Source organism: Ranitomeya imitator, chromosome 5 (assembly GCF_032444005.1).
Source record: "Ranitomeya imitator isolate aRanImi1 chromosome 5, aRanImi1.pri, whole genome shotgun sequence".
In the NCBI taxonomy this organism is placed as follows: Eukaryota; Metazoa; Chordata; class Amphibia; order Anura; family Dendrobatidae; genus Ranitomeya; species Ranitomeya imitator.
Window position 1 is genome coordinate 660,076,313 of NC_091286.1, and position 24,526 is coordinate 660,100,838.

Below are 24,526 nucleotides of genomic sequence, written 5' to 3' on the forward strand. Positions count from 1 at the left end.
GCAAGGGTGGTCACTAAGGTGGAAGTCTTTAAGCCAATTGTGACGAACTTTGCTCTCCCCACCCCTGCAGAGCTGGACACCTCCCAATAATAGTGCCATACACTGCTACCATAGAAAATATGCCACAGCATTCACACCATGACTGGTAAATACCTCTGTTGGAGCCAGAACATGAGCTCCCATCTAAACAAGGGTGCATGCTCATTCACATGAAGTATAGCTATGGCCCCTTTGACTGGAAAGTGCCCAAACCGTCAATAGTCACCTATAAAAAGGGTGATAAAATCCATTATAAACAGCAATAATAATAAAAGTTTATCCACATGAATAACATATACAAGTGGTAGCTTTGCTCTCTGGTGGAGAAAATACTCCACAATAGAAAGGCAATCCCCGACCGGTCTTAATTTGGAAAAAGAAATCATGATACAATATTAATTACCAAGTTATTTTTCCATTTTTTTAATGATCACTTGGTTACTTTTTAACTTTACAATTACTTTTGTTTTACACCCAGTGCGTAAGTCTTCATTTAGCAACTCTTAAGCCACTGTTATACGTTATTATATGCCATACTGCGGTACCGAAGCGCTTATAGCTGCATTGCTGATTACTACACTGATAGTGTCAGTGGAAGGCTGGTAGCGTTTAATAGGGCTTGCACAGACCGGCTTTATGCTAGCCTATTCGTCGAGCATATCCCCGGAGGTACCCTGACATTCACCCTTTAACTGTTATAAAAGGATCTGGACTTACACAGGGGCCTCTAGGTTGGATCCATGGAGTGGCTGCTGGCTGATGGAGCAAGCTAGCAAAGGATGGTCAGGAAGGTGCTTCAATACAAGGAGGTCAGAAACAGAATTATCAGGCAGTAGTATAGTCTAAACATGGGCCGAGGTCAGACGCGGGAATCAAAAAGGCTGAACGAGAGTAGAATACCAGGAGTGAACCACAGCAAGTATAAACCATAACTGGCACCTCCTAGCAATATGCAGGGAGTTTCAGTAGGGTGTGGTCCAATCCTATTCGCCAAGGCAGGGAGCACATTGCTCCTGTTGGACAGCACTGCCAGATTGGGTGACACTACAGGTCCCAGAGCTTCTGGTAATGTTGTCTCACCCATCACCAACCCAAATATTGAATACAACGGCGCCAGGTTACAGAAGCCGATGTCTCAGGAGCAGGTCCAGGTGGAGTCATTTTAGGTTATAATACTGCTAGTTTATATGGAACTTATGTAAAATGTTATTCAGAGCCTATAGGTTTGTTGTTCTATACTTCTATTATCTTGCAGTGCTTCGTATACAAGTTTTATGCTAAACTTTATCTCTGTAACTCTTCGCTCGCTGGGATATTTAACGGAAAACTCTTTGTTTGCATTTTAGCCATGCCACAGGTGTATATTTGTGTGTGGCATATGAACAGAAAAGGGTATTTAAATTGGTAAAATGAAATTACAATTGTAACACCAAGATTAAGAACGTACGTAGCAGACGAAATGCATAGGTGGATTGATATACCGGGTCCAGACCTGTGGACACCAGTCTGGCGAAGCCTTTAAATGTAATTTCCAGCTCAGGTGAGGGAGGCCACACCCCGGCTTGCACAGAATGCAGAAATACAAAGAAAAAAACTGAGCCTGGTTTATGTTGGTATACATGCAGCACATAAACGCATGTTCACATTGGCCTTAAAGGATACAAAACCTACAAGAAACAAAATGTGCAAAAACCCTACTGTATCTAAAAAGTAAAAAGCAAAAGTGCATTTAAATAGTAGAGTTCATAGTAATACTGTTTTTGATAAAAAAAAATATAGCATAAAAGCAATCCCACCATCGACAAGGTGACCCTGATCGAGATGGTCCGACGCTGTCTAATATAAAAAACCTTACCATGTGTCAGGGTAGACCTCAGTATGTGAATATGGACAGACAAAATGACCAGGTCCCGACCTGTGGACGCCAGTCTGGGGAAGCCTTTAAATGTAATATCCAGCTCAGGAGAAGGAGGCCACACCCCGACTTGCACAAAATGCGCAAATACAAAGAAAAAAACCAAAAATTGAGCTTGGTTTAAGTTGGTATACATGCAGCACATAAAGGGTGGCTACGTCTGGATTTTGCTTCCGAACGCGCCACAATCTGCTGCCTCAAGCTTTCTGCCATGGCCTATCACCTCGGCCTCAGTGTCTCCTATGACACACGTCTCGCCCGTTCCTTTACTTGCCACCAAATCCACTCCCGTTTTGACACGTTGGCCTTTGAACTGCACCATCAAGGTTGCCTGACACAGCGTTCCATCTACACCTTTCCTTCTGGAAACTCTCCCTCTTCCGGTTGGTTCCGCAGGATCCCGCTTGAATGGTAGATGGCAATCTCTTTGCCACACAGGAATGAGAGTTCTCTTTTCTTATGGCAAACCTTCCTACACTATCATAGAAAAGTGTCTGAATATACAGAGCACCGCAGGTATCATAGAAATGTGTCTGAACACACAGAGTACCGCAGCTTACTGTTTATGGGGCTGTGTAACTGCAGATTGATCAGAGTGACCATGATAACCCTGGTCCATCGCTGAAAGGGCCTAATATGATCCTTGTCTGATAAATCATGTTTTCTTTTACATCATGTGTACGGCCTGGTGTATCATTTACGTGAAGATGAGATGGCTTCAGAGTGCACTATTTCGGCTGAGGCAGTGTGATGGAGTAGTATTCTGCTGAGGAACATTGTGTTCTGGCATTTAGATGGATGTGGCACATTACCCCTACCAAACCATTGTACAGACCATGTACCCCTCTTTCTGATGGCTATATTCCCTAATTCAGTGTTCTCCTTCATCAGGATAGCACCTCTGCCATACTGCAAAAACTGTTCGGGAATGGTTTGAGGAACATGACAAACAGTTCAAGGTGATCTCCCAGACCTCACTCTGATTGACCATCTGTGAGATGTCCTGGAAAAACTAGTTCAATCCTTCGAAACCAGACTGACCAACAAAAAGCATTTGCAACGACTGTGCCAGAAACCACAGGAGCCCCTTGGAGGTCTTATGGGGTCGAGGCCTACACTGGTCAGAGCGGCACTAGCATAATGAAGAAGACCTTCACATTATTAGTCTTGGAGGTTTTAAAGTTATGGCTGTTCGGTATATACTTTCTGTATAACTCATGATACTTTATAATTGAGAATATGAAGACCGGGAATAGAGAGTGCTCTGAGCTGACATTATCACTTACCAATCACAGTCAGAGAGCGGAGATCCCATCAGGTGATGGGACTTCCGAGGTCTGAGGGACATTTCTTGCAGAAAGCTCAGCAGGTCTGTGTTACCGTAATCTCCGTATTATGTTCTAGCACATTTCTAGCTGATGTCGGTGCATCTGAATGCAGTCATTAATAATACGCTTTTATTTATTACAAAATTGGTTGTTTTTACCAGGTTATAATCATCCTACGGAGATGATGAAACTTGGCAAATTCAAACTCAGGACTTAATGATGGAGAAGGGTTCAGTTTGTCATGTGGCACGACATGTTTTGTCCTGAAGTCCAGATTTTGTGTGGTTTTCCATAGAATTGCACATAAATTTACAACATTTTGCACAAAACAAATTATTCGTTGACACATCCATCTACATGTACATGTATGGATCACCGCAAAATTGCTATTTTCTTTCTTCATAGGAACCTGTGTCATTACTTGAATACTTTATCAGGTTGTCATCTGAGAGGTTAGAAAGTTTGCATATTTTGTTATCACTTTTTGGGTTCTCATTCTATGCCTCAGATCCCAAAGATTGAGAAATGTTTCAGAATGACTGATTTCCAGGAAATTTTCTTATTCCTATGGGAAGTTTATTTAGGGGTCTCACCCATTCATTCGATGCCTCGGATCCCAAGATTTCAGGTCACAAGAAACCTTTCACAAGTGCTGATTTTCAGGAGATGTTCTGTTTCCTCCACAAGGTTTTTTAGAGGCCCGGTTTTGCTCCATCCATAATGTGCAAGAGCTAGCTGATGAACGGTGGAAACCTCTTGGATTGTATTCTACACTAGGTAGGAGTGAGGATTGCTTCTCAAATTTTTTCAGGGTTTACGAGATTGAACAGCTGCTCATTCAGGAGAGGTTGGAGGGGACCGCGCCCACATAAGAGTGTTTTTCTGACAGGAGAGAGGTCCTGGGGAAGGAGGGCAAATTCATGGTGCCTAAGGTAGCCAGAGAGTACCAAGGACAGATGACAGAGCTAAGGGATCCAGGAGGAAACCTTCTTGTTGTGCAAGGGGCACTGCCTTTAGGAGGACTGTGTGGGTTTGCAAATGGGCATTGTGAGGGTGAGACCCGGAGTGCAGAGAACAACTGATGCGGAAGGCTCGTGCTCTAGACCGATTATCTAGGATAAGTTCTATCCGTGGTTTTCAGGGATAGTCCTCTTATCCATGTTATTCTATGGGGCTGCGAACATGTCTGATTTTTTTTTTTTCTCCCCCAGACCAAGTGGTCCGAGGAAAAAATGTAAGGCACGGCCGATTTTCATCCAAGTGTCGGCTCAAAATCAACAATGCAATTCTTGGGGTCCATGATTTTCACGGACTGACAGAATAGAGAGTGTGGAGAAACTTTTTATTTTTTTTCCTCCACATCCGAGACAGACAAATACCAGTCACTAATACCACGATCAGGATAATCGGACCATTTTCCTCAGATGGAGAGAAAATGGTCACCTGAACCTGCCCCTACAGAGGGAAGCAGGGACGTGGTTCAAAAAAATATGATGGGGCCGGAGGCCGAAGAGTGGACTGACACCGTGCAGTTTCAGCGGTGTCACCCGTCGCAGAAACTGTGTGTGTATATATTTATATATGTACTAGCTATTGAATCCGTTCTGCGCCCGGGTGGCGAGCATTTATATTGGTATATGGTCTCCATCCTGGTATGTGCTGCTCCATCCTGCGTCTCCATCCTGTCATGTGCTGCTCCATCCTGCACCCCATCCTGTCATGTGCTGCTCCATCCTGCGCCCCCATCCTGTCATGTGCTGCACCCATCCTGCGCCCCCATTCTGACATGTGCTGCACCCATCCTGCGCCTCCATTCTGACATGTGCTGCACCCATCCTGCGCCTCCATTCTGTCATGTGCTGCTTCCATCCTGCACCCCCGTTCTGTCATGTGCTGCTCCCATCCTGTAATTTGCTACTCCCATCCATATGCCCCATACGCTGCTCCATTATGGTTGATGGCCCCCATAAGATGCTCCATAGTATATGCCCCGTATGCTGCTGCATTATGGTTGATGGCCCCCATAAGATGCTCCATAGTATATGCCCCGTATGCTGCTCCATAAAGGTTTATGGCCCCCATAAGATGCTCCATAGTATATGCCCCATATGCTGCAGCATTATGGTTGATGGCCCCCATAAGATGCTCCATAATACATGCTTCATATGCTGCTCCATTATGGTTGATGACCCCCATAAGATGCTCCATAGTACATTCCCCGTATGCTGCTCCATTATGGTTGATGGCCCCCATAAGATGCTCCATAGTATATGCCCCGTACGCTGCTCCATAAAGGTTTATGGCCCCCATAAGATGCTCCATAGTATATGCCCCGTACACTGCTCCATAAAGGTTTATGGCCCCCATAAGATGCTCCATAGTATATGCCCCGTACACTGCTCCATAAAGGTTTATGGCCCCCATAAGATGCTCCATAAAGGTTTATGGCCCCCATAAGATGCTCCATAGTATATGCCCCGTACACTGCTCCATAAATGTTGATGGCCCCCATAAGATGCTCCATAGTATATGCCCCGTATACTGCTCCATTATGGTTGATGGCCCCCATAAGATGCTCCATAGTATATGCCTCGTATACTGCTGTGATATATAAAAAAAAAATAACATACTCACCTATCGTCACTGGGCGCCGAGTGCTGTGGGGGTCAGGTGCTGGAGTCGCCGCTAGCTCAGGCCCCCGACACTTGCTATATTCACTTGTCCCGTTCCAGCGCTGCACGCCGCTCCGTGTTCCGGGTCCTCTGGCTGTGACTGTTCAGTCAGAGGGCGGCGAGCATTAAGCGCGTCATCGCACCCTCTGAACTGTGAACGTCACAGGCAGGGGACCCGAAAGATGGAGCGGCGCGCAGCGCTGGAACGGGACAGGTGAATATAGCTGATACTTACCCTCCTGGCGCGTCCCTGCTTCTCTGTTGGAGATCGCAGTGTGCGTTCAGTTCTTACGCATACCGCGATCTCTTGGGCTGCGTCACTCTGTGGGGTCCAGACTGCGCCGGCGCTTGCGCAGTCTATAAAGGCTTCGGACAGAGTGACGCTCCCAGCGTTATATTATAGATATAATGTATGCAATGTGTGTGTGGAAAAGTTCTGTTATACCTGATCTGTTACCTTTTTACATGGGAACTAGCTCTAGTTTTATAGATGAGGCTTTGTTTTTCAGAGACCACATATAGGATCCAGTTCTTAAAGGCTTGTGATACAAACCGAACCCATTTCAGAAATGTCAGATATATACACCACATACTATTTTCAAATATTATTAGTTTTAGGTATTGGCCTATACAAGGCCACATTTAGGCCAGTGTCATTTTTTTGAAGACCACCTCCTCCATTAACGGACTGTTCATCTTCATCGAAACTAGAACTCGCGGATATCATTCTTAATTTAAACAGTAACCATCATTTAGATTTGTTTTCCATAAATTAACAGCACAGTTAAAAATAACAAACTTTGTAATATATCTTACAAGAGAAATCTGCTTTTTCTCATCCTGGACAGATCATTCTTAATACTGACGTAAAATCTGTACTTGGTGAACACAGAATTTCCTATCACTGAGATAGGAGATGGCAGTTGGTGCTCACAAAACTTCTATGAAACCTACATTAGAATGTCTGTGTCTGCCTCTAGCTCCTCCCCTCTGTAGATTGTCTGTGTTCCTCTAGCTCCTCCCCTCCATAGAATGTCTGTGTTCCTCTAGCTCCTCCCCTCCATAGAATGTCTGTGTTCCTCTAGCTCCTCCTCCTCCATAGAATGTCTGTGTTCCTCTAGCTCCTCCTCCACCATAGAATATCTGTGTTCCTCTAGCTCCTCCTCCTCCATAGAATGTCTGTGTTCCTCTAGCTCCTCCCCTCCATACAATGTCTGTGTTCCTCTAGCTCCTCCCCTCCATAGAATGTCTGTGTTCCTCTAGCTCCTCCCCTCCATAGAATGTCTGTGTTCCTCTAGCTCCTCCCCTCCATAGAATGTCTGTGTTCCTCTAGCTCCTCCTCTCCATAGAATGTCTGTGTTCCTCTAGCTCCTCCTCCTCCATAGAATGTCTGTGTTCCTCTAGCTCCTCCTACACCATAGAATGTCTGTGTTCCTCTAGCTCCTCCTCCACCATAGAATATCTGTGTGTTCCTCTAGCTCCTCCTCCTCCATAGAATGTCTGTGTTCCTCTAGCTCCTCCCCTCCATAGAATGTCTGTGTTCCTCTAGCTCCTCCTCCATAGAATGTCTGTGTTCCTCTAGCTCATCCTCCCCTCCATAGAATATCTGTGTGTTCCTCTAGCTCCTCCTCCTCCATAGAATGTCTGTGTTCCTCTAGCTCCTGCCCTCCATACAATGTCTGTGTTCCTCTAGCTCCTCCCCTCCATAGAATGTCTGTGTTCCTCTAGCTCCTCCCCTCCATAGAATGTCTGTGTTCCTCTAGCTCCTCCTCCTCCATAGAATGTCTGTGTTCCTCTAGCTCCTCCTCCATAGAATGTCTGTGTTCCTCTAGCTCCTCCCCTCCATAAAATGTCTGTGTTCCTCTAGCTCCTCCCCTCCATAGAATGTCTGTGTTCCTCTAGCTCCTCCCCTCCATAGAATGTCTGTGTTCCTCTAGCTCCTGACCTCCATACAATGTCTGTGTTCCTCTAGCTCCTCCCCTCCATAGAATGTCTGTGTTCCTCAAGCTCCTCCCCTCCATAGAATGTCTGTGTTCCTCTAGCTCCTCCTCCATAGAATGTGTCTGCCTCTAGCTCCTCCTCCATAGAATGTCTGTGTTCCTCTAGCTCCTCCCCTCCATACAATGTCTGTGTTCCTCTAGCTCCTCCCCTCCATAGAATGTCTGTGTTCCTCTAGCTCCTCCTCCTCCATAGAATTTTAAAAGCACCAACTGTCATCTCCTATCTCAGTTATGTGAAAATCACAGAAGACCATTTTTTACAGATTTTTTTTTTTTACAGATTTTCCCCCATAAATTATGAGTGAAAGATCAGACCAGGAGGAGAAAGAAGCTGATTTCTCTGATAAGATATACCATAAAGTTGCTTATTTTCATGTGTACTATTCATTTAGGAAATCTATAATATAACGCTGGGAGCGTCACTCTGTCCGAAGCCTCTATAGACTGCGCAAGCGCAAGCGCCGGCGCAGTCTGGGCCTCACAGAGCGACGCTCCCGGGAGATCGCGGTATGCGTAAGCACTGAACGCATACCGCGATCTCCACCGGAGAGTCAGGGACCGCCAGGAGGGAGGGTAAGTATACTCACCTTTCCCGGTTCCAGCACTGCTTGCGGCTCCGTCTCCCGGCTCCTCTGCTCCCGGCTCCGGAGGGCGCGGACTGCGCAGGCGCCGATTCCTGCTGCCGGAATCAGCGCCTGCGCAGTCCGCGCTTTCCGGCGCCATTTTCTTGAAGACACACTCCGGCTTACCCTCCTGGCGCGTCCCTGCTTCTCTGTTGGAGATCGCAGTGTGCGTTCAGTTCTTACGCATACCGCGATCTCTTGGGCTGCGTCACTCTGTGGGGTCCAGACTGCGCCGGCGCTTGCGCAGTCTATAAAGGCTTCGGACAGAGTGACGCTCCCAGCGTTATATTATAGATATAATGTATGCAATGTGTGTGTGGAAAAGTTCTGTTATACCTGATCTGTGACCTTTTTACATGGGAACTAGCTCTAGTTTTATAGATGAGGCTTTGTTTTTCAGAGACCACATATAGGATCCAGTTCTTAAAGGCTTGTGATACAAACCGAACCCATTTCAGAAATGTCAGATATATACACCACATACTATTTTCAAATATTATTAGTTTTAGGTATTGGCCTATACAAGGCCACATTTAGGCCAGTGTCATTTTTTTGAAGACCACCTCCTCCATTAACGGACTGTTCATCTTCATCGAAACTAGAACTCGCGGATATCATTCTTAATTTAAACAGTAACCATCATTTAGATTTGTTTTCCATAAATTAACAGCACAGTTAAAAATAACAAACTTTGTAATATATCTTACAAGAGAAATCTGCTTTTTCTCATCCTGGACAGATCATTCTTAATACTGACGTAAAATCTGTACTTGGTGAACACAGAATTTCCTATCACTGAGATAGGAGATGGCAGTTGGTGCTCACAAAACTTCTATGAAACCTACATTAGAATGTCTGTGTCTGCCTCTAGCTCCTCCCCTCTGTAGATTGTCTGTGTTCCTCTAGCTCCTCCCCTCCATAGAATGTCTGTGTTCCTCTAGCTCCTCCCCTCCATAGAATGTCTGTGTTCCTCTAGCTCCTCCTCCTCCATAGAATGTCTGTGTTCCTCTAGCTCCTCCTCCACCATAGAATATCTGTGTTCCTCTAGCTCCTCCTCCTCCATAGAATGTCTGTGTTCCTCTAGCTCCTCCCCTCCATACAATGTCTGTGTTCCTCTAGCTCCTCCCCTCCATAGAATGTCTGTGTTCCTCTAGCTCCTCCCCTCCATAGAATGTCTGTGTTCCTCTAGCTCCTCCCCTCCATAGAATGTCTGTGTTCCTCTAGCTCCTCCCCTCCATAGAATGTCTGTGTTCCTCTAGCTCCTCCTCCTCCATAGAATGTCTGTGTTCCTCTAGCTCCTCCTACACCATAGAATGTCTGTGTTCTTCTAGCTCCTCCTCCACCATAGAATATCTGTGTGTTCCTCTAGCTCCTCCTCCTCCATAGAATGTCTGTGTTCCTCTAGCTCCTCCCCTCCATAGAATGTCTGTGTTCCTCTAGCTCCTCCTCCATAGAATGTCTGTGTTCCTCTAGCTCCTCCTCCCCTCCATAGAATATCTGTGTGTTCCTCTAGCTCCTCCTCCTCCATAGAATGTCTGTGTTCCTCTAGCTCCTGCCCTCCATACAATGTCTGTGTTCCTCTAGCTCCTCCCCTCCATAGAATGTCTGTGTTCCTCTAGCTCCTCCCCTCCATAGAATGTCTGTGTTCCTCTAGCTCCTCCTCCTCCATAGAATGTCTGTGTTCCTCTAGCTCCTCCTCCATAGAATGTCTGTGTTCCTCTAGCTCCTCCCCTCCATAAAATGTCTGTGTTCCTCTAGCTCCTCCCCTCCATAGAATGTCTGTGTTCCTCTAGCTCCTCCCCTCCATAGAATGTCTGTGTTCCTCTAGCTCCTGCCCTCCATACAATGTCTGTGTTCCTCTAGCTCCTCCCCTCCATAGAATGTCTGTGTTCCTCAAGCTCCTCCCCTCCATAGAATGTCTGTGTTCCTCTAGCTCCTCCTCCTCCATAGAATGTGTCTGCCTCTAGCTCCTCCTCCATAGAATGTCTGTGTTCCTCTAGCTCCTCCCCTCCATACAATGTCTGTGTTCCTCTAGCTCCTCCCCTCCATAGAATGTCTGTGTTCCTCTAGCTCCTCCTCCTCCATAGAATTTTAAAAGCACCAACTGTCATCTCCTATCTCAGTTATGTGAAAATCACAGAAGACCATTTTTTACAGATTTTTTTTTTTTACAGATTTTCCCCCATAAATTATGAGTGAAAGATCAGACCAGGAGGAGAAAGAAGCTGATTTCTCTGATAAGATATACCATAAAGTTGCTTATTTTCATGTGTACTATTCATTTAGGAAATCTATAATATAACGCTGGGAGCGTCACTCTGTCCGAAGCCTCTATAGACTGCGCAAGCGCAAGCGCCGGCGCAGTCTGGGCCTCACAGAGCGACGCTCCCGGGAGATCGCGGTATGCGTAAGCACTGAACGCATACCGCGATCTCCACCGGAGAGTCAGGGACCGCCAGGAGGGAGGGTAAGTATACTCACCTTTCCCGGTTCCAGCGCTGCTTGCGGCTCCGTCTCCCGGCTCCTCTGCTCCCGGCTCCGGAGGGCGCGGACTGCGCAGGCGCCGATTCCTGCTGCCGGAATCGGCGCCTGCGCAGTCCGCGCTTTCCGGCGCCATTTTCTTGAAGACACACTCCGGCTCCACTGCAGGTGTGTCTTCAAGAAAATGGCGCCGGAAAGCGCGGACTGCGCAGGCGCCGATTCCTGCTGCCGGAATCGGCGCCTGCGCAGTCCCCGCTTTCCGGCGCCATTTTCTTGAAGACATACCTGCAGTGGAGCCGGACGATAGGTGAGTATGGTATTTTTTTTTTTTTATATGGCAGCAGCATTCGGGGGCATACACACTGGAGCGGGGGGCATATAATACAATGGTGGCGCAGGATGGGAGCAGCACATGACAGAACAGGCGCAGGATGGCAGCAGCACATGACAGAACGGGCGCAGGATGGCCGCAGCACATGACAGAACGGGCGCAGGATGGCCGCAGCACATGACAGAACGGGCGCAGGATGGCAGCAGCACATGACAGAACGGGCGCAGGATGGCCGCAGCACATGACAGAACGGGCGCAGGATGGCAGCAGCACATGACAGAACGGGCGCAGGATGGCAGCAGCACATGACAGAACGGGCGCAGGATGGCAGCAGCACATGTCAGAACGGCCGCAGGATGGCCGCAGCACATGACAGAACGGGCGCAGGATGGCCGCAGCACATGACAGAACGGGCTCAGGATGGCCGCAGCACATGACAGAACGGGCGCAGGATGGCCGCAGCACATGACAGAACGGGCGCAGGATGGCAGCAGCACATGACAGAACGGGCTCAGGATGGCCGCAGCACATGACAGAACGGCCGCAGGATGGCCGCAGCACATGACAGAACGGGCGCAGGATGGCCGCAGCACATGACAGAACGGGCGCAGGATGGCCGCAGCACAAGACAGAACGGGCGCAGGATGGCCGCAGCACATGACAGAACGGGCGCAGGATGGCAGCAGCACATGACAGAACGGGCGCAGGATGGCAGCAGCACATGACAGAACGGGCTCAGGATGGCCGCAGCACATGACAGAACGGCCGCAGGATGGCCGCAGCACATGACAGAACGGGCGCAGGATGGCCGCAGCACATGACAGAACGGGCGCAGGATGGCCGCAGCACAAGACAGAACGGGCGCAGGATGGCCGCAGCACAAGACAGAACGGGCGCAGGATGGCCGCAGCACAAGACAGAACGGGCGCAGGATGGCCGCAGCACAAGACAGAACGGGCGCAGGATGGCAGCAGCACATGACAGAACGGGCGCAGGATGGCCGCAGCACATGACAGAACGGGCGCAGGATGGCCGCAGCACAAGACAGAACGGGCGCAGGATGGCCGCAGCACAAGACAGAACGGGCGCAGGATGGCAGCAGCACATGACAGAACGGGCGCAGGATGGCCGCAGCACATGACAGAACGGGCGCAGGATGGCAGCAGCACATGTCAGAACGGGCGCAGGATGGCCGCAGCACATGACAGAACGGGCGCAGGATGGCAGCAGCACATGACAGAACGGGCGCAGGATGGCAGCAGCACATGACAGAACGGGCGCAGGATGGCCGCAGCACATGACAGAACGGGCGCAGGATGGCCGCAGCACAAGACAGAACGGGCGCAGGATGGCCGCAGCACAAGACAGAACGGGCGCAGGATGGCCGCAGCACAAGACAGAACGGGCGCAGGATGGCCGCAGCACAAGACAGAACGGGCGCAGGATGGCAGCAGCACATGACAGAACGGGCGCAGGATGGCCGCAGCACATGACAGAACGGGCGCAGGATGGCCGCAGCACAAGACAGAACGGGCGCAGGATGGCCGCAGCACAAGACAGAACGGGCGCAGGATGGCAGCAGCACATGACAGAACGGGCGCAGGATGGCCGCAGCACATGACAGAACGGGCGCAGGATGGCCGCAGCACATGTCAGAACGGGCGCAGGATGGCCGCAGCACATGACAGAACGGGCGCAGGATGGCAGCAGCACATGACAGAACGGGCGCAGGATGGCAGCAGCACATGACAGAACGGGCGCAGGATGGCCGCAGCACATGACAGAACGGGCGCAGGATGGCCGCAGCACAAGACAGAACGGGCGCAGGATGGCCGCAGCACAAGACAGAACGGGCGCAGGATGGCAGCAGCACATGACAGAACGGGCGCAGGATGGCCGCAGCACATGACAGAACGGGCGCAGGATGGCCGCAGCACATGACAGAACGGGCGCAGGATGGCAGCAGCACATGACAGAACGGGCGCAGGATGGCCGCAGCACATGACAGAACGGGCGCAGGATGGCAGCAGCACATGTCAGAACGGGCGAAGGATGGCAGCAGCACATGTCAGAACGGGCGAAGGATGGCAGCAGCACATGACAGAACGGGCGCAGGATGGCAGCAGCACATGACAGAACGGGCGCAGGATGGCAGCAGCACATGACAGAACGGGCGCAGGATGGCAGCAGCACATGACAGAACGGGCGCAGGATGGCAGCAGCACATGACAGAACGGGCGCAGGATGGCAGCACATGACAGAACGGGCGCAGGATGGCAGCAGCACATGACAGAACGGGCGCAGGATGGCAGCAGCACATGACAGAACGGGCGCAGGATGGCAGCAGCACATGACAGAACGGGCGCAGGATGGCAGCAGCACATGACAGAACGGGCGCAGGATGGCAGCAGCACATGACAGAACGGGGACGCAGGATGGGAGCAGCAAATGACAGAACGGGTGCAGGATGGGAGCAGCAAATGACAGGATGGGAGCAGCAAATGACAGAATGGAGGCGCAGGATGGGAGCAGCACATGACAGAACGGGTGCAGGATGGGAGCAGCAAATGACAGGATGGGAGCAGCAAATGACAGAATGGAGGCGCAGGATGGGAGCAGCACATGACAGAACGGGTGCAGGATGGGAGCAGCAAATGACAGGATGGGAGCAGCAAATGACAGAATGGAGGCGCAGGATGGGAGCAGCACATGACAGAACGGGGGCGCAGGATGGAGCAGCACATACCAGGATGGAGACCATATACCAATATAAATGCTCGCCACCCGGGCGTAGAACGGGTTCAATAGCTAGTAATAACTATAACGACGTTTACTCTTTAAATATGTTGCAGAACACTTGATTGTGAGATCGTATGTTCTCTACGGATTTCTAAAGAACTGCAACCCATTGGCTCTGCTGTATGGAGAACACGTAGCAGGAAGCTTCTCTTTTGGGGACAGAATGTGACATTTAGGACGATTTTTATCAGCAAGAACAGGAGATAATTTGCTTGCTCCGCGACGGGCCTCTTTGTGTCTCTATAGCCATTATTATGCTTGCTGCGTCCATCAGGGATCCTTTGGCTGGTGGGGCTTTGCCTGCAGAGTTGACGTCAGCTTGTGGCTGAGAAATGAACCGGAGCCTGGAAGGGCAGCGGGGCACAGAGGAATTAAATAATTCCCTCAAACAACAGAGCCGGGGGCGCCATAATCTGGTCCAATCACTGCGGCATGTTCTTCCTTCCCCCATTGCACAAAGCTCCATGCGACAGAATGAGATATCCGGGTGAAAAGTGCATCATTCCAGATGATCCGTAGTGACACCCGCCGCCGCCACGACGCAGTCCTGCTGCTCCCCCGAGGACGCATCGCATGCCGTGTAATCCGCGCTGTCAGTCAGAGGCTGGGAATTATTTTTGGAAACCTCGATTAATCTGTAGTAGTATTGTGACTCACGTAAAGGTCGTCCGTGATATTCAGAAAGTGCGAGTCCCGAGATGACGAGCGCTGCCGATGGCGTCAGCTCCGAATTTTACTCCCGGAGCTGCGTGCTGACGTCAGGGTGCAGTGTCCTCGGTCTTACCTGCTCTAAGGTTTTGTTCATACTCTCTGTTTTTTTTGGAAATCTGCCGCGTTTTACTGTACCATACCAGCAAAAGCTTTGAGATTTCAGAAATCTCATGTATATGTATATATATATATATATATATATATATATATATATATATATATATATATATAAATTTTTTTTTTTTTTTTTTTTGCTGATTGATTTTGAGCACTGCAGTGTTTTTTTTGCAGTCGGAAGCATCAATTCCTCCAGCGGTTTTGCATTTTTTTTTTCACCCATAGAAAGCAATGAGAAAGTGAACAAAATGCAGGTTATTCACTGCAGAAATTACACTGAAAAATTGGGAGAACGGTAACTGCCTCTCTAGTGCTATCCTCAAAATTGGGGGATATTTTGGCTTGCACAGTACTGTATGGGGGCACTATGGACACTATTTAGGCCATAGCTACATGTCCATATTTTAGCATTGTAGTTCACCACTAGGACTACACTGTTTGGCTTGATGACTTGAGACATGGATGAAAACAGTTGAAAAGCTTTAGCGTATGCTTAGTGAGCCATGGATTGGTTGCTGCATACTAGTCTATGCCCTTATCTGCAAGAGCAGAACAAAATGGTTATATGCTCTCATTTCACATAGAATACAGGGCTGCTTCCTCTAGTTGCACCCCGGCTTAAAGTCTGTGCTCACCCACCTAGTGCATCTCTGCCCCTGCTTAAAGTCTGTGCTTACCCACCCAGTGCACCTCTGCCCTTGGTTAAAGTCTGTGCTCGCCTGCCTAGTGTATCTCTGCCCCGCTTAAAGTCTGTGCTCACCCACCCAGTGCATCTCTGCCCTTGCTTAAAGTCTGTGCTCGCCTGCCTAGTGCATCTCTGCCTCCGCTTAGTCTGTGCTCACCCACCTAGTGCATCTCTGCCCCTTCTTAAAGTCTGTGCTTATCCTCCTAGTGCATCTCTGCCCCTGCTTAAAGTCTGTGCTTACCCACCCAGTGCACCTCTGCCCTTGGTTAAAGTCTGTGCTCGCCTGCCTAGTGCATCTCTGCCCCTGCTTAAAATCTGTGCTCACCCACCCAGTGCATCTCTGCCCTTGCTTAAAGTCTGTGCTCGCCTGCCTAGTGCATCTCTGCCTCCGCTTAGTCTGTGCTCACCCACCTAGTGCATCTCTGCCCCTGCTTAAAGTCTGTGCTCACCCACCTAGTGCATCTCTGCCCCTGCTTAAAGTCTGTGCTCACCCACCTAGTGCATCTCTGCCTCCGCTTAGTCTGTGCTCACCGCCTTGTGCATCTCTGCCTCCGCTTAGTCTGTGCTCACCGCCTTGTGCATCTCTGCCCCCACTTAGTCTGTGCTCACCGCCTAGTGCATCTCTGCCCTCGCTTAGTCTGTGCTCACCGCCTTGTGCATCTCTGCCCCCGCTTAGTCTGTGCTCACCGCCTTCTGCATCTCTGCCCCCGCTTAGTCTGTGCTCACCGCCTTGTGCATCTCTGTCCCCGCTTAGTCTGTGCTCACCGCCTTGTGCATCTCTGCCCCCGCTTAGTCTGTGCTCACTGCCTAGTGCATCTCTGCCTCCGCTTAGTCTGTGCTCACCGCCTAGTGCATCTCTGCCCCCGCTTAGTCTGTGCTCACCGCCTAGTGCATCTCTGCCCCGCTTAGTCTGTGCTCACCGCCTAGTGCATCTCTGCCCCCGCTTAGTCTGTGCTCACCGCCTAGTGCATCTCTGCCCCCGCTTAGTCTGTGCTCACCGCCTAGTGCATCTCTGCCCCCGCTTAGTCTGTGCTCACCGCCTAGTGCATCTCTGCCTCCGCTTAGTCTGTGCTCACCACCTTGTGCATCTCTGCCCCCGCTTAGTCTGTGCTCACCGCCTAGTACATCTCTGCCTCTGCTTAGTCTGTGCTCACCGCCTTGTGCATCTCTGCCCCCGCTTAGTCTGTGCTCACCACCTTGTTCATCTCTGCCCCCGCTTAGTCTGTGCTCACCGCCTAGTGCATCTCTGCCCCCGCTTAGTCTGTGCTCACCGCCTAGTACATCTCTGCCCCGCTTAGTCTGTGCTCACCGCCTAGTACATCTCTGCCTCTGCTTAGTCTGTGCTCACCGCCTTGTGCATCTCTGCCCCCGCTTAGTCTGTGCTCACCACCTTGTGCATCTCTGCCCCCGCTTAGTCTGTGCTCACCGCCTAGTACATCTCTGCCCCGCTTAGTCTGTGCTCACCGCCTTGTGCATCTCTGCCCCCGCTTAGTCTGTGCTCACCGCCTAGTACATCTCAGCCTCCGCTTAGTCTGTGCTCACCGCCTAGTACATCTCTGCCCCGCTTAGTCTGTGCTCACCGCCTAGTACATCTCTGCCTCTGCTTAGTCTGTGCTCACCGCCTTGTGCATCTCTGCCCCCGCTTAGTCTGTGCTCACCACCTTGTGCATCTCTGCCCCCGCTTAGTCTGTGCTCACCGCCTAGTACATCTCTGCCCCGCTTAGTCTGTGCTCACCGCCTAGTACATCTCTGCCCCGCTTAGTCTGTGCTCACCGCCTAGTACATCTCAGCCTCCGCTTAGTCTGTGCTCACCGCCTTGTGCATCTCTGCCCCCGCTTAGTCTGTGCTCACCGCCTAGTGCATCTCTGCCTCCGCTTAGTCTGTGCTCACCTAGTGCATCTCTGCCCCCGCTTAGTCTGTGCTCACCTAGTGCATCACTCAGCATCAGGAGCTGTAGTTTATCTTTTATTTATGCAATCAGTGATTCCCTACTGCAGACCACCTCACTGTCACTAGGTATTATGTATCCCAGCATCGAATACATGCCAGTGTTCCACTAACTCAACAACATTAACCTTCGTCAGGCTGCATAATTTTACAACGTTATCAGGCTGCAGAGGTACAATTGTACCTTCATATATATTTTATAGAAATTTGGCCAATATTTTCTGGACCAAAACTGCAGAGATGTCACGAAATTTCAGCCCTCTACAGCTTTTCGAAAAAAAAAAGTTATTGCAATTTTAAAACGGAATAGTTACAATTGTACCTACTCAGCCGGGCGAAGGTTAATCTTACAAAATCCCCTGAAATTGTCATTACGACACTGTAACAGTACTCAACTACTTTTAGTAATGGCTCGCTTGAGTTGGGAAGGAATTTTGAGTCGGGAAGGAATTTTTTTCCCCAAATTGGAGCTTACTCTTTGCCACATGGTTTTTTTTTTTTGCCTTTCTCTGGATCAACATGTTAGGGCATGTTAGGTTAGGCTATGGGTTGAACTAGATGGACTTATAGTCTTCCTTCAACCTTAATAACTATGTAACTTATCTAGTCTGCCGTCAGGTCAAGGTCTGAGGTGAACACCAGCACAAAGTATGGACGACTGGAAGGTCAACACCTGAAGGAACCTGTCGATATCATGTTAGTCTTACAAAAGACATTATAGGTCAGGTCTCTTCCAACAGAAGACACCAACATTTGCCACTTTGTAGCCACAGAGTGCCATATGTTGTTGAGTTCTAGTCAGGAGATCCACCACCGGGCAAAGCTGTCTGGGACTTTGAAACATGAATGTATGAAAGCGGCTTTATCTGTAAAGTTATAGAAAAGGTATACCAACATATACAGGCTCACCAGAATCCAGAAGGACACTATTTGGCCTCCATTTGGTGACTGGAGCCCCATACTTTTGTTGCATAGACAAACGTGGTCCACTCCTGCCTCTTCTGCTTAATATCACTAGTCCCCTTCAACATTCCTGGCTCTGTAATGCTGGACCCCTCCTGTATCCTCTGCTCTGCATAGTCCCGTGTCCCCTCCTACATCTACTGCTCTGCATAGCCCCAATCCAGAGAGCAGGGATCCAGATAGGTAGCATTTCTGAGACTGGTTTAGTTTGCGTATTGCCTGTTGAGTACCCCAGCTGCAAGGATTTGCCAGTGTGCCACCTGGCACCCACATCACTATAGATCACAGAGATTTCCCACTGCAACTATATAATGTCCAATCCTCAGGATACATCATCAATATCAGATTGGTGGAGGTCCCCCCACCCAGAACTCCCACCGAGCAGATGTTACTAGCTCCGTCACTAAGTGGATTGGAACACTGCAGATACGTACACTGTTTTGTAATTGCTTCTGGATATGACGGATACTTCTCTAGTAGATCTGCAGAACTCCAGGAGCAGCCAGTTCATGGCGAAACAGAGCAATGGTGTTCTGGTTCCTCGGTCACATCCATCCTCATGATGCTGCGAGCTGATAGTAAGTGATCATGGAGGTGCCGGATGTTGGGCCTCCATCAGTCTGACCTATCCGAAGTATTAGACATCATATCATAGTATTGAAAACCTTTTTAAGGCTTTCTTAACCATTACTTATCTGGCTCCCATCTCCTGCTTTGCAAATTAGTGCATATTTTTCTTGTGTGCACCTTCTTGGTGTTTTTCTACTTTTTATTCCATCACCGCAGTTCCTCAGCGTATAGTTTCGAGAGCGAAAGGCTGAATGCATTGTTCCAGACTTCTTTTGTGTGAATTGTCCTCACCACACAGTGTTCCCGACAACGCGCTAATCTTCTGAATCTCGTCACAATGGAGACGCTCTGCTTTCAGTCCTACGTGCCTGAGTGACTTGCTGTGTGATTCAGGGCTGGCTTGTGGGACTCAAACCTCTCATTATTTCCATGCTGTAATGCAGAGCAGCACGTATCATATGCTGGGTATATAATTCTGACATCCTGCCAACTGCATCATTAAAGGTTGGACCTGAACATGGTCCTATCAATATAGTCTAATTGTTCTGCGTCTAACAACACAGTTACTGGATGTTGGGGGTTTGGCACGCGAGGGCGCACTAGACCACAGAGGAAATATCATCAATTGCTTTATATTGCAGTCTGTAGTAAATATTAGTTGATCAGAGATACCATGAAAACCACCTCCCTAATATCATATAGTCCCCATCGTGGAATCAGAACAGCTCTGACCCTTCGGGGTATGGAATACAGAAGACTTGTGAAGGTCCTTTGGTATCTGGCACCAAGACGTTGGCAGCAGATCCCTTATCTCCTGGGCGTTCTTGGTGCAGCCTCCATGGATCGGACTTGTCTTTCAAGTACATGCCATACATATTCGATAGGATTGACATCTAAGGAATTTGGACACCATTCCTCACCTTGATCTCTTGGCATGTATCTCCCCGACCATTCTCCTGCTGGAAGAGGCCCTGCCATTAGGTAATCCCTCTGTAATGAAGCGGGATTCTTGGTCTCTACAATGTTAGGTAGTTGGTTCATGACACATCCACATGATGCCAGAACCCAAGGTTTCCAACAGAACATTGCCCCATCAGTCTGCCTCCACCGATTTGTCTTCTTCCCAAGGTGCACCTTTGTGCCGTCTTGTCCCCAAGTAAGTGACCAACATAAGTCTGTCTGTCCATGTGATGGAAAACGTCATTCATCAGACCAGGAGGCTGTCTCCCATTGCGCCATGGTCTAGTTCTGATTCACACATGCTCATTGTGGGTGCTTTTGGTGGTGGACAGGGGTCAGCCTGTGCACTCAGACTGATGAGCCCCATTCACAGAGTTGTGCATGTTCTGCATGTTCTGATAACTTTCTATCATAGCTGTGATGCTCTTGTGTGGCTGACACCTTTATAATATAGCTGTGATGTTCTGTGTTCCTGACACCTTTCTATCATAGCTGTGATGCTCTGCATGTCCTGACACCCATCATAGCTGTAATGCTTGGCATGTCCTAACTTCTATCATAGCTGCGATGCTCCATGTTCCTGACACCTACTTATCACAGCTGCGATTCTATATGTTCCTGACACTTTTCTATCATAGTTGAGATGCTCTGCGTGTGTTGACACCTTTCTATTATAACTATCATACTCTGTGTGTCCTGACACCTTTCTATTATACCTGGGATGTAGGATCGGATTTGCGCATACAAGAGTCTTGTACAACCATAGTGGAATAGTGTGTGTTGCTAGTGCAAGGCAAATATTTTCCTGTGGATGGTGACGATGCTCTTCCTGTCTTGACACTTTTCTATCATAGCTGTGATGCTCTATGTTCCTGACACCTTTCTATCATAGATGTGATGCTCTGTGTTCCTGACACCTTTCTATCATAGCTGTGATGCTCTATGTTCCTGACACCTTTCTATCATAGCTGTGATGCTCTATGTTCCTGACTCCTTTCTATCATAGCTGTGATGCTCTGTGTTCCTGACACCTTTCTATCATAGCTGTGATGCTCTGTGTTCCTGACACCTTTCTATCATAGCTGTGATGCTCTGTGTTCCTGACACCTTTCTATCATAGCTGTGATGCTCTGTGTTCCTGACTTCTTTCTATCATAGCTGTGATGCTGTGTGTTCCTGACTCCTTTCTATCATAGCTGTGATGCTCTGTGTTCCTGACACCTATCATAGCTGTGATGCTCTGTGTTCCTGACACCTTTCTATCATAGCTGTGATGCTCTGTGTTCCTGACTCCTTTCTATCATAGCTGTGATGCTCTGTGTTCCTGACACCTTTCTATCATAGCTGTGATGCTCTGTGTTCCTGACACCTTTCTATCATAGCTGTGATGCTCTGTGTTCCTGACACCTTTCTATCATAGCTGTGATGCTCTGTGTTCCTGACACCTTTCTATCATAGCTGTGATGCTCTGTGTTCCTGACACCTTTCTATCATAGCTGTGATGCTCTGTGTTCCTGACACCTTTCTATCATAGCTGTGATGCTCTGTGTTCCTGACACCTTTCTATCATAGCTGTGATGCTCTGTGTTCCTGACACTTTTCTATCATAGCTGTGATGCTCTGTGTTCCTGACACCTTTCTATCATAACTGCGGTTCCTGACACATTTGGGGCAAGGCAAGTATCTTCCTCCTACTAGTAAAATTTTGAACCCCTTAAAGAGTATTTCAGAAAACACCGGACTCCCTGGGGCATTACTTCCTCCTCCTCGGGTTCTGGTGTCTGTTGTTGTCTGCATCGCTGACCTCACGTTGACAGGACTGCAGCCAATAAATGAGTTGAGCGGCTTGTGCCGTCAACTCGCTCGTGCCGCTGAGCTCACTTATTGGCTGCAGTCCTGTCAACGGGACATCAGCAGAGAACAAGAGACAGATCAGCGGCAGAGACTCTGTGCTGGACCCGGGGAGAGGGAGTAAAGCACAGTTAGTTTTATAAAACAAACTGTGCCAGGGAAGCGGAGTCTTGCCTAACAGCAAAACCAGTTTATCCTTTATGCACATATATTGTATTTTAAGAGAATACTAATGTTGGAATAGTTTGCCTTTGACCCTCTAATTTTTTTGTGTTTTCCTGAAATCTGACCTAAAATTAGAAAAATAAAATGTTATATACTGTTATGTTTTGTTTTTTACTTTTTATTTATAACATTTTTATTTTTTTTTCATGTACAGTTTTCTCTTGCCCTAGCCCTAAACCTAGACCAGGCACTAATCCTAATCTGAGCCTTAACCCTAGTTCGACTTAGCCTTATAGTTTTGCAGACTTTTTTCTATGTGCACATGTTGCGGAAAGGTGTGCGGATTTTTACGCACTGATTTTGGTAAATCCACAGGAAATTACCGCGGTTTTTGTGCGGATTCCACCTGCGGTTTTACACCTGCGGATTCCTATTATGGAGCAGGTGTAAACCGCTGCGGAATCCGCACAAAGAATTGACATGCTGCAGAAAATACAACCCAGCGTTTCCGAGCATTTTTTTCCGCAGCATGTGCACTGCGGATTTTGTTTTCCATAGGTTTACAAGGTACTGTTAACTCATGGAAAACTGTGCAGCAAAATCCTCAACGTGTGCACATACCCTACAAGCGACTCTTAGTGTATGAAGACGGTATTTCATCCTGTGCTGTGCTTATGATTCAATACATTCTTCATTCATTTACTGCTTATCCTTGCTTTCTATGTATGCAGTGCACAGCAGCCGATGAGAAACTCCTCCTGACTGCTGTGCTCTGCATAGGCAGCAATAGGCAAGGCACTTACTGTATTGCTACAAGAGAATGCAGCAGTTGATGGCACCGCTCATTTAACAGTGAGGTGGCGGCAGGGTGTGGGAAAATGTTGTGCTCCTAAAAACCTTGGCGCCTGGGGTCAACCAATCCTGTAGCCCTTTTTCCAGTCGTCATTGAATGTATCATTGCATAGGAAGCTGAGATATGAGGAGCGATTTTTAGGGGGTCATCAAACAGTTTTATTTATTGAGGCCCTGCCTGTGTCATGGTGGGAAAGTGGTATATTAAAGAGAGGTATTTCCATCTCCAAAATCTTATCCCAATATGTAGTAGGATTATTATTATTAATATTACCAAATATCTCCAATTAGAAGTTTACAATAGTTCTTCTGATTAGCGATGTTGCTTACTCCATGTGCAGGACGTTGCACTAGCTTATCTATGGTTACAACCCCTAACAACCAACTGTTATAGGAGTGGTCGTAACCATGGATATCTAACCTACTGGGGTAAGTCACATAGCTAATCAGAAGAACTATACCACATTTCTAATTGGGGATATTTGCAGATATTATTATTATTACACCTACTACATATTGGGATAGGATCTTGGAGATGGGAATACCCCTTATAAGGGTAATTACAGTCACATCTGATTTTGCAATATCTGTTCTAAAGTCTCGTATTGGTCAATACCTATTTTATTTTCTCTCTGCAGGTCAGAAGTACGAGCTCCATGCAGGGACAGAGTCCACCCCCAGCGTTGTAGTCCATGTATGTGACAGCGATCTGGAAGATGAGGAGGACACAAAAACTTCACCGAAACCTCGAATCATCCCAACACGGCGCCCCGGCCTGCCCCCCACCCAATCCATTTGACTCGCCCCCTCGCACAGTGTTTCCACCAATCTCTCTAACACTGATTTCTATTTTTTTTTTTCCTCCTATAGATAGTAGGATTTATTTTTCCTTTTTTTTTTATAGGGATCTTACTGCTACACGGTCATATTAGCATGTGTCCATACGAAAGCTGAAGTCCATAAACTTACTGCGTGCCAGTGACGACTTGAAACGCCTCTCATTATCTTCCGAGTCCTGCTGACACCGAGCGAGTTCTTAAAGGGCTGAGGACAGGGTTTCTCTGTTGATATACGATAATATATCAAAAGCAAAAAAAAAAAAAAAAAAAGCGTTTCTTGTTTTGTTTAATGTTCACTCCTCATGTTACGGTTATATGGTGAGTCGTCAACGCATTTCGTAAAGTTTTGTGTTTCACGCCCCTAAAACGGGGCCTGTCATTCAGAAAATGGCATTTTAGTATCTCATAAACGTCAAGGATTCAACGGAGATGCAATGGTTAATGGGTTGTTTTTTTTTTTAATGTTAGCTATTGTTACAGAATGGCTGCCATTTTAATGTGGGTAGACCAATGAAGGATGTATGCTGGGCCCTAGCCTGCAAAATATTATACAGGAATTTAAAGAACAGTGCAGAACCTCGGGGGCGGGCCATGACACCTTGATCCAAAGAACCAGGATGAATCTGTTTTGCTCCGCCCCTGAGGTTCTACATTGGCTCTTTTAGTCTGCAGGGTTCT

General features: G+C 48.3%; 1 protein-coding gene across 2 annotated transcripts in view; it reads left to right on the forward strand.

Annotated features, from left to right (window-relative positions):
• The window catches only part of RCAN2 (regulator of calcineurin 2), a 124,288-nt gene extending 100,420 nt beyond the window's left edge, over positions 1-23,868 (forward strand). For both annotated transcript variants that reach the window (XM_069728206.1, XM_069728208.1), the window contains one exon: positions 23,648-23,868. In XM_069728206.1, the coding sequence (XP_069584307.1) occupies positions 23,648-23,808 (161 nt within the window). In that variant the 3' untranslated portion in view covers positions 23,809-23,868. The remainder of the gene's footprint in view (positions 1-23,647) is intronic.
• The last annotated feature ends 658 nt before the right edge of the window (positions 23,869-24,526 follow it).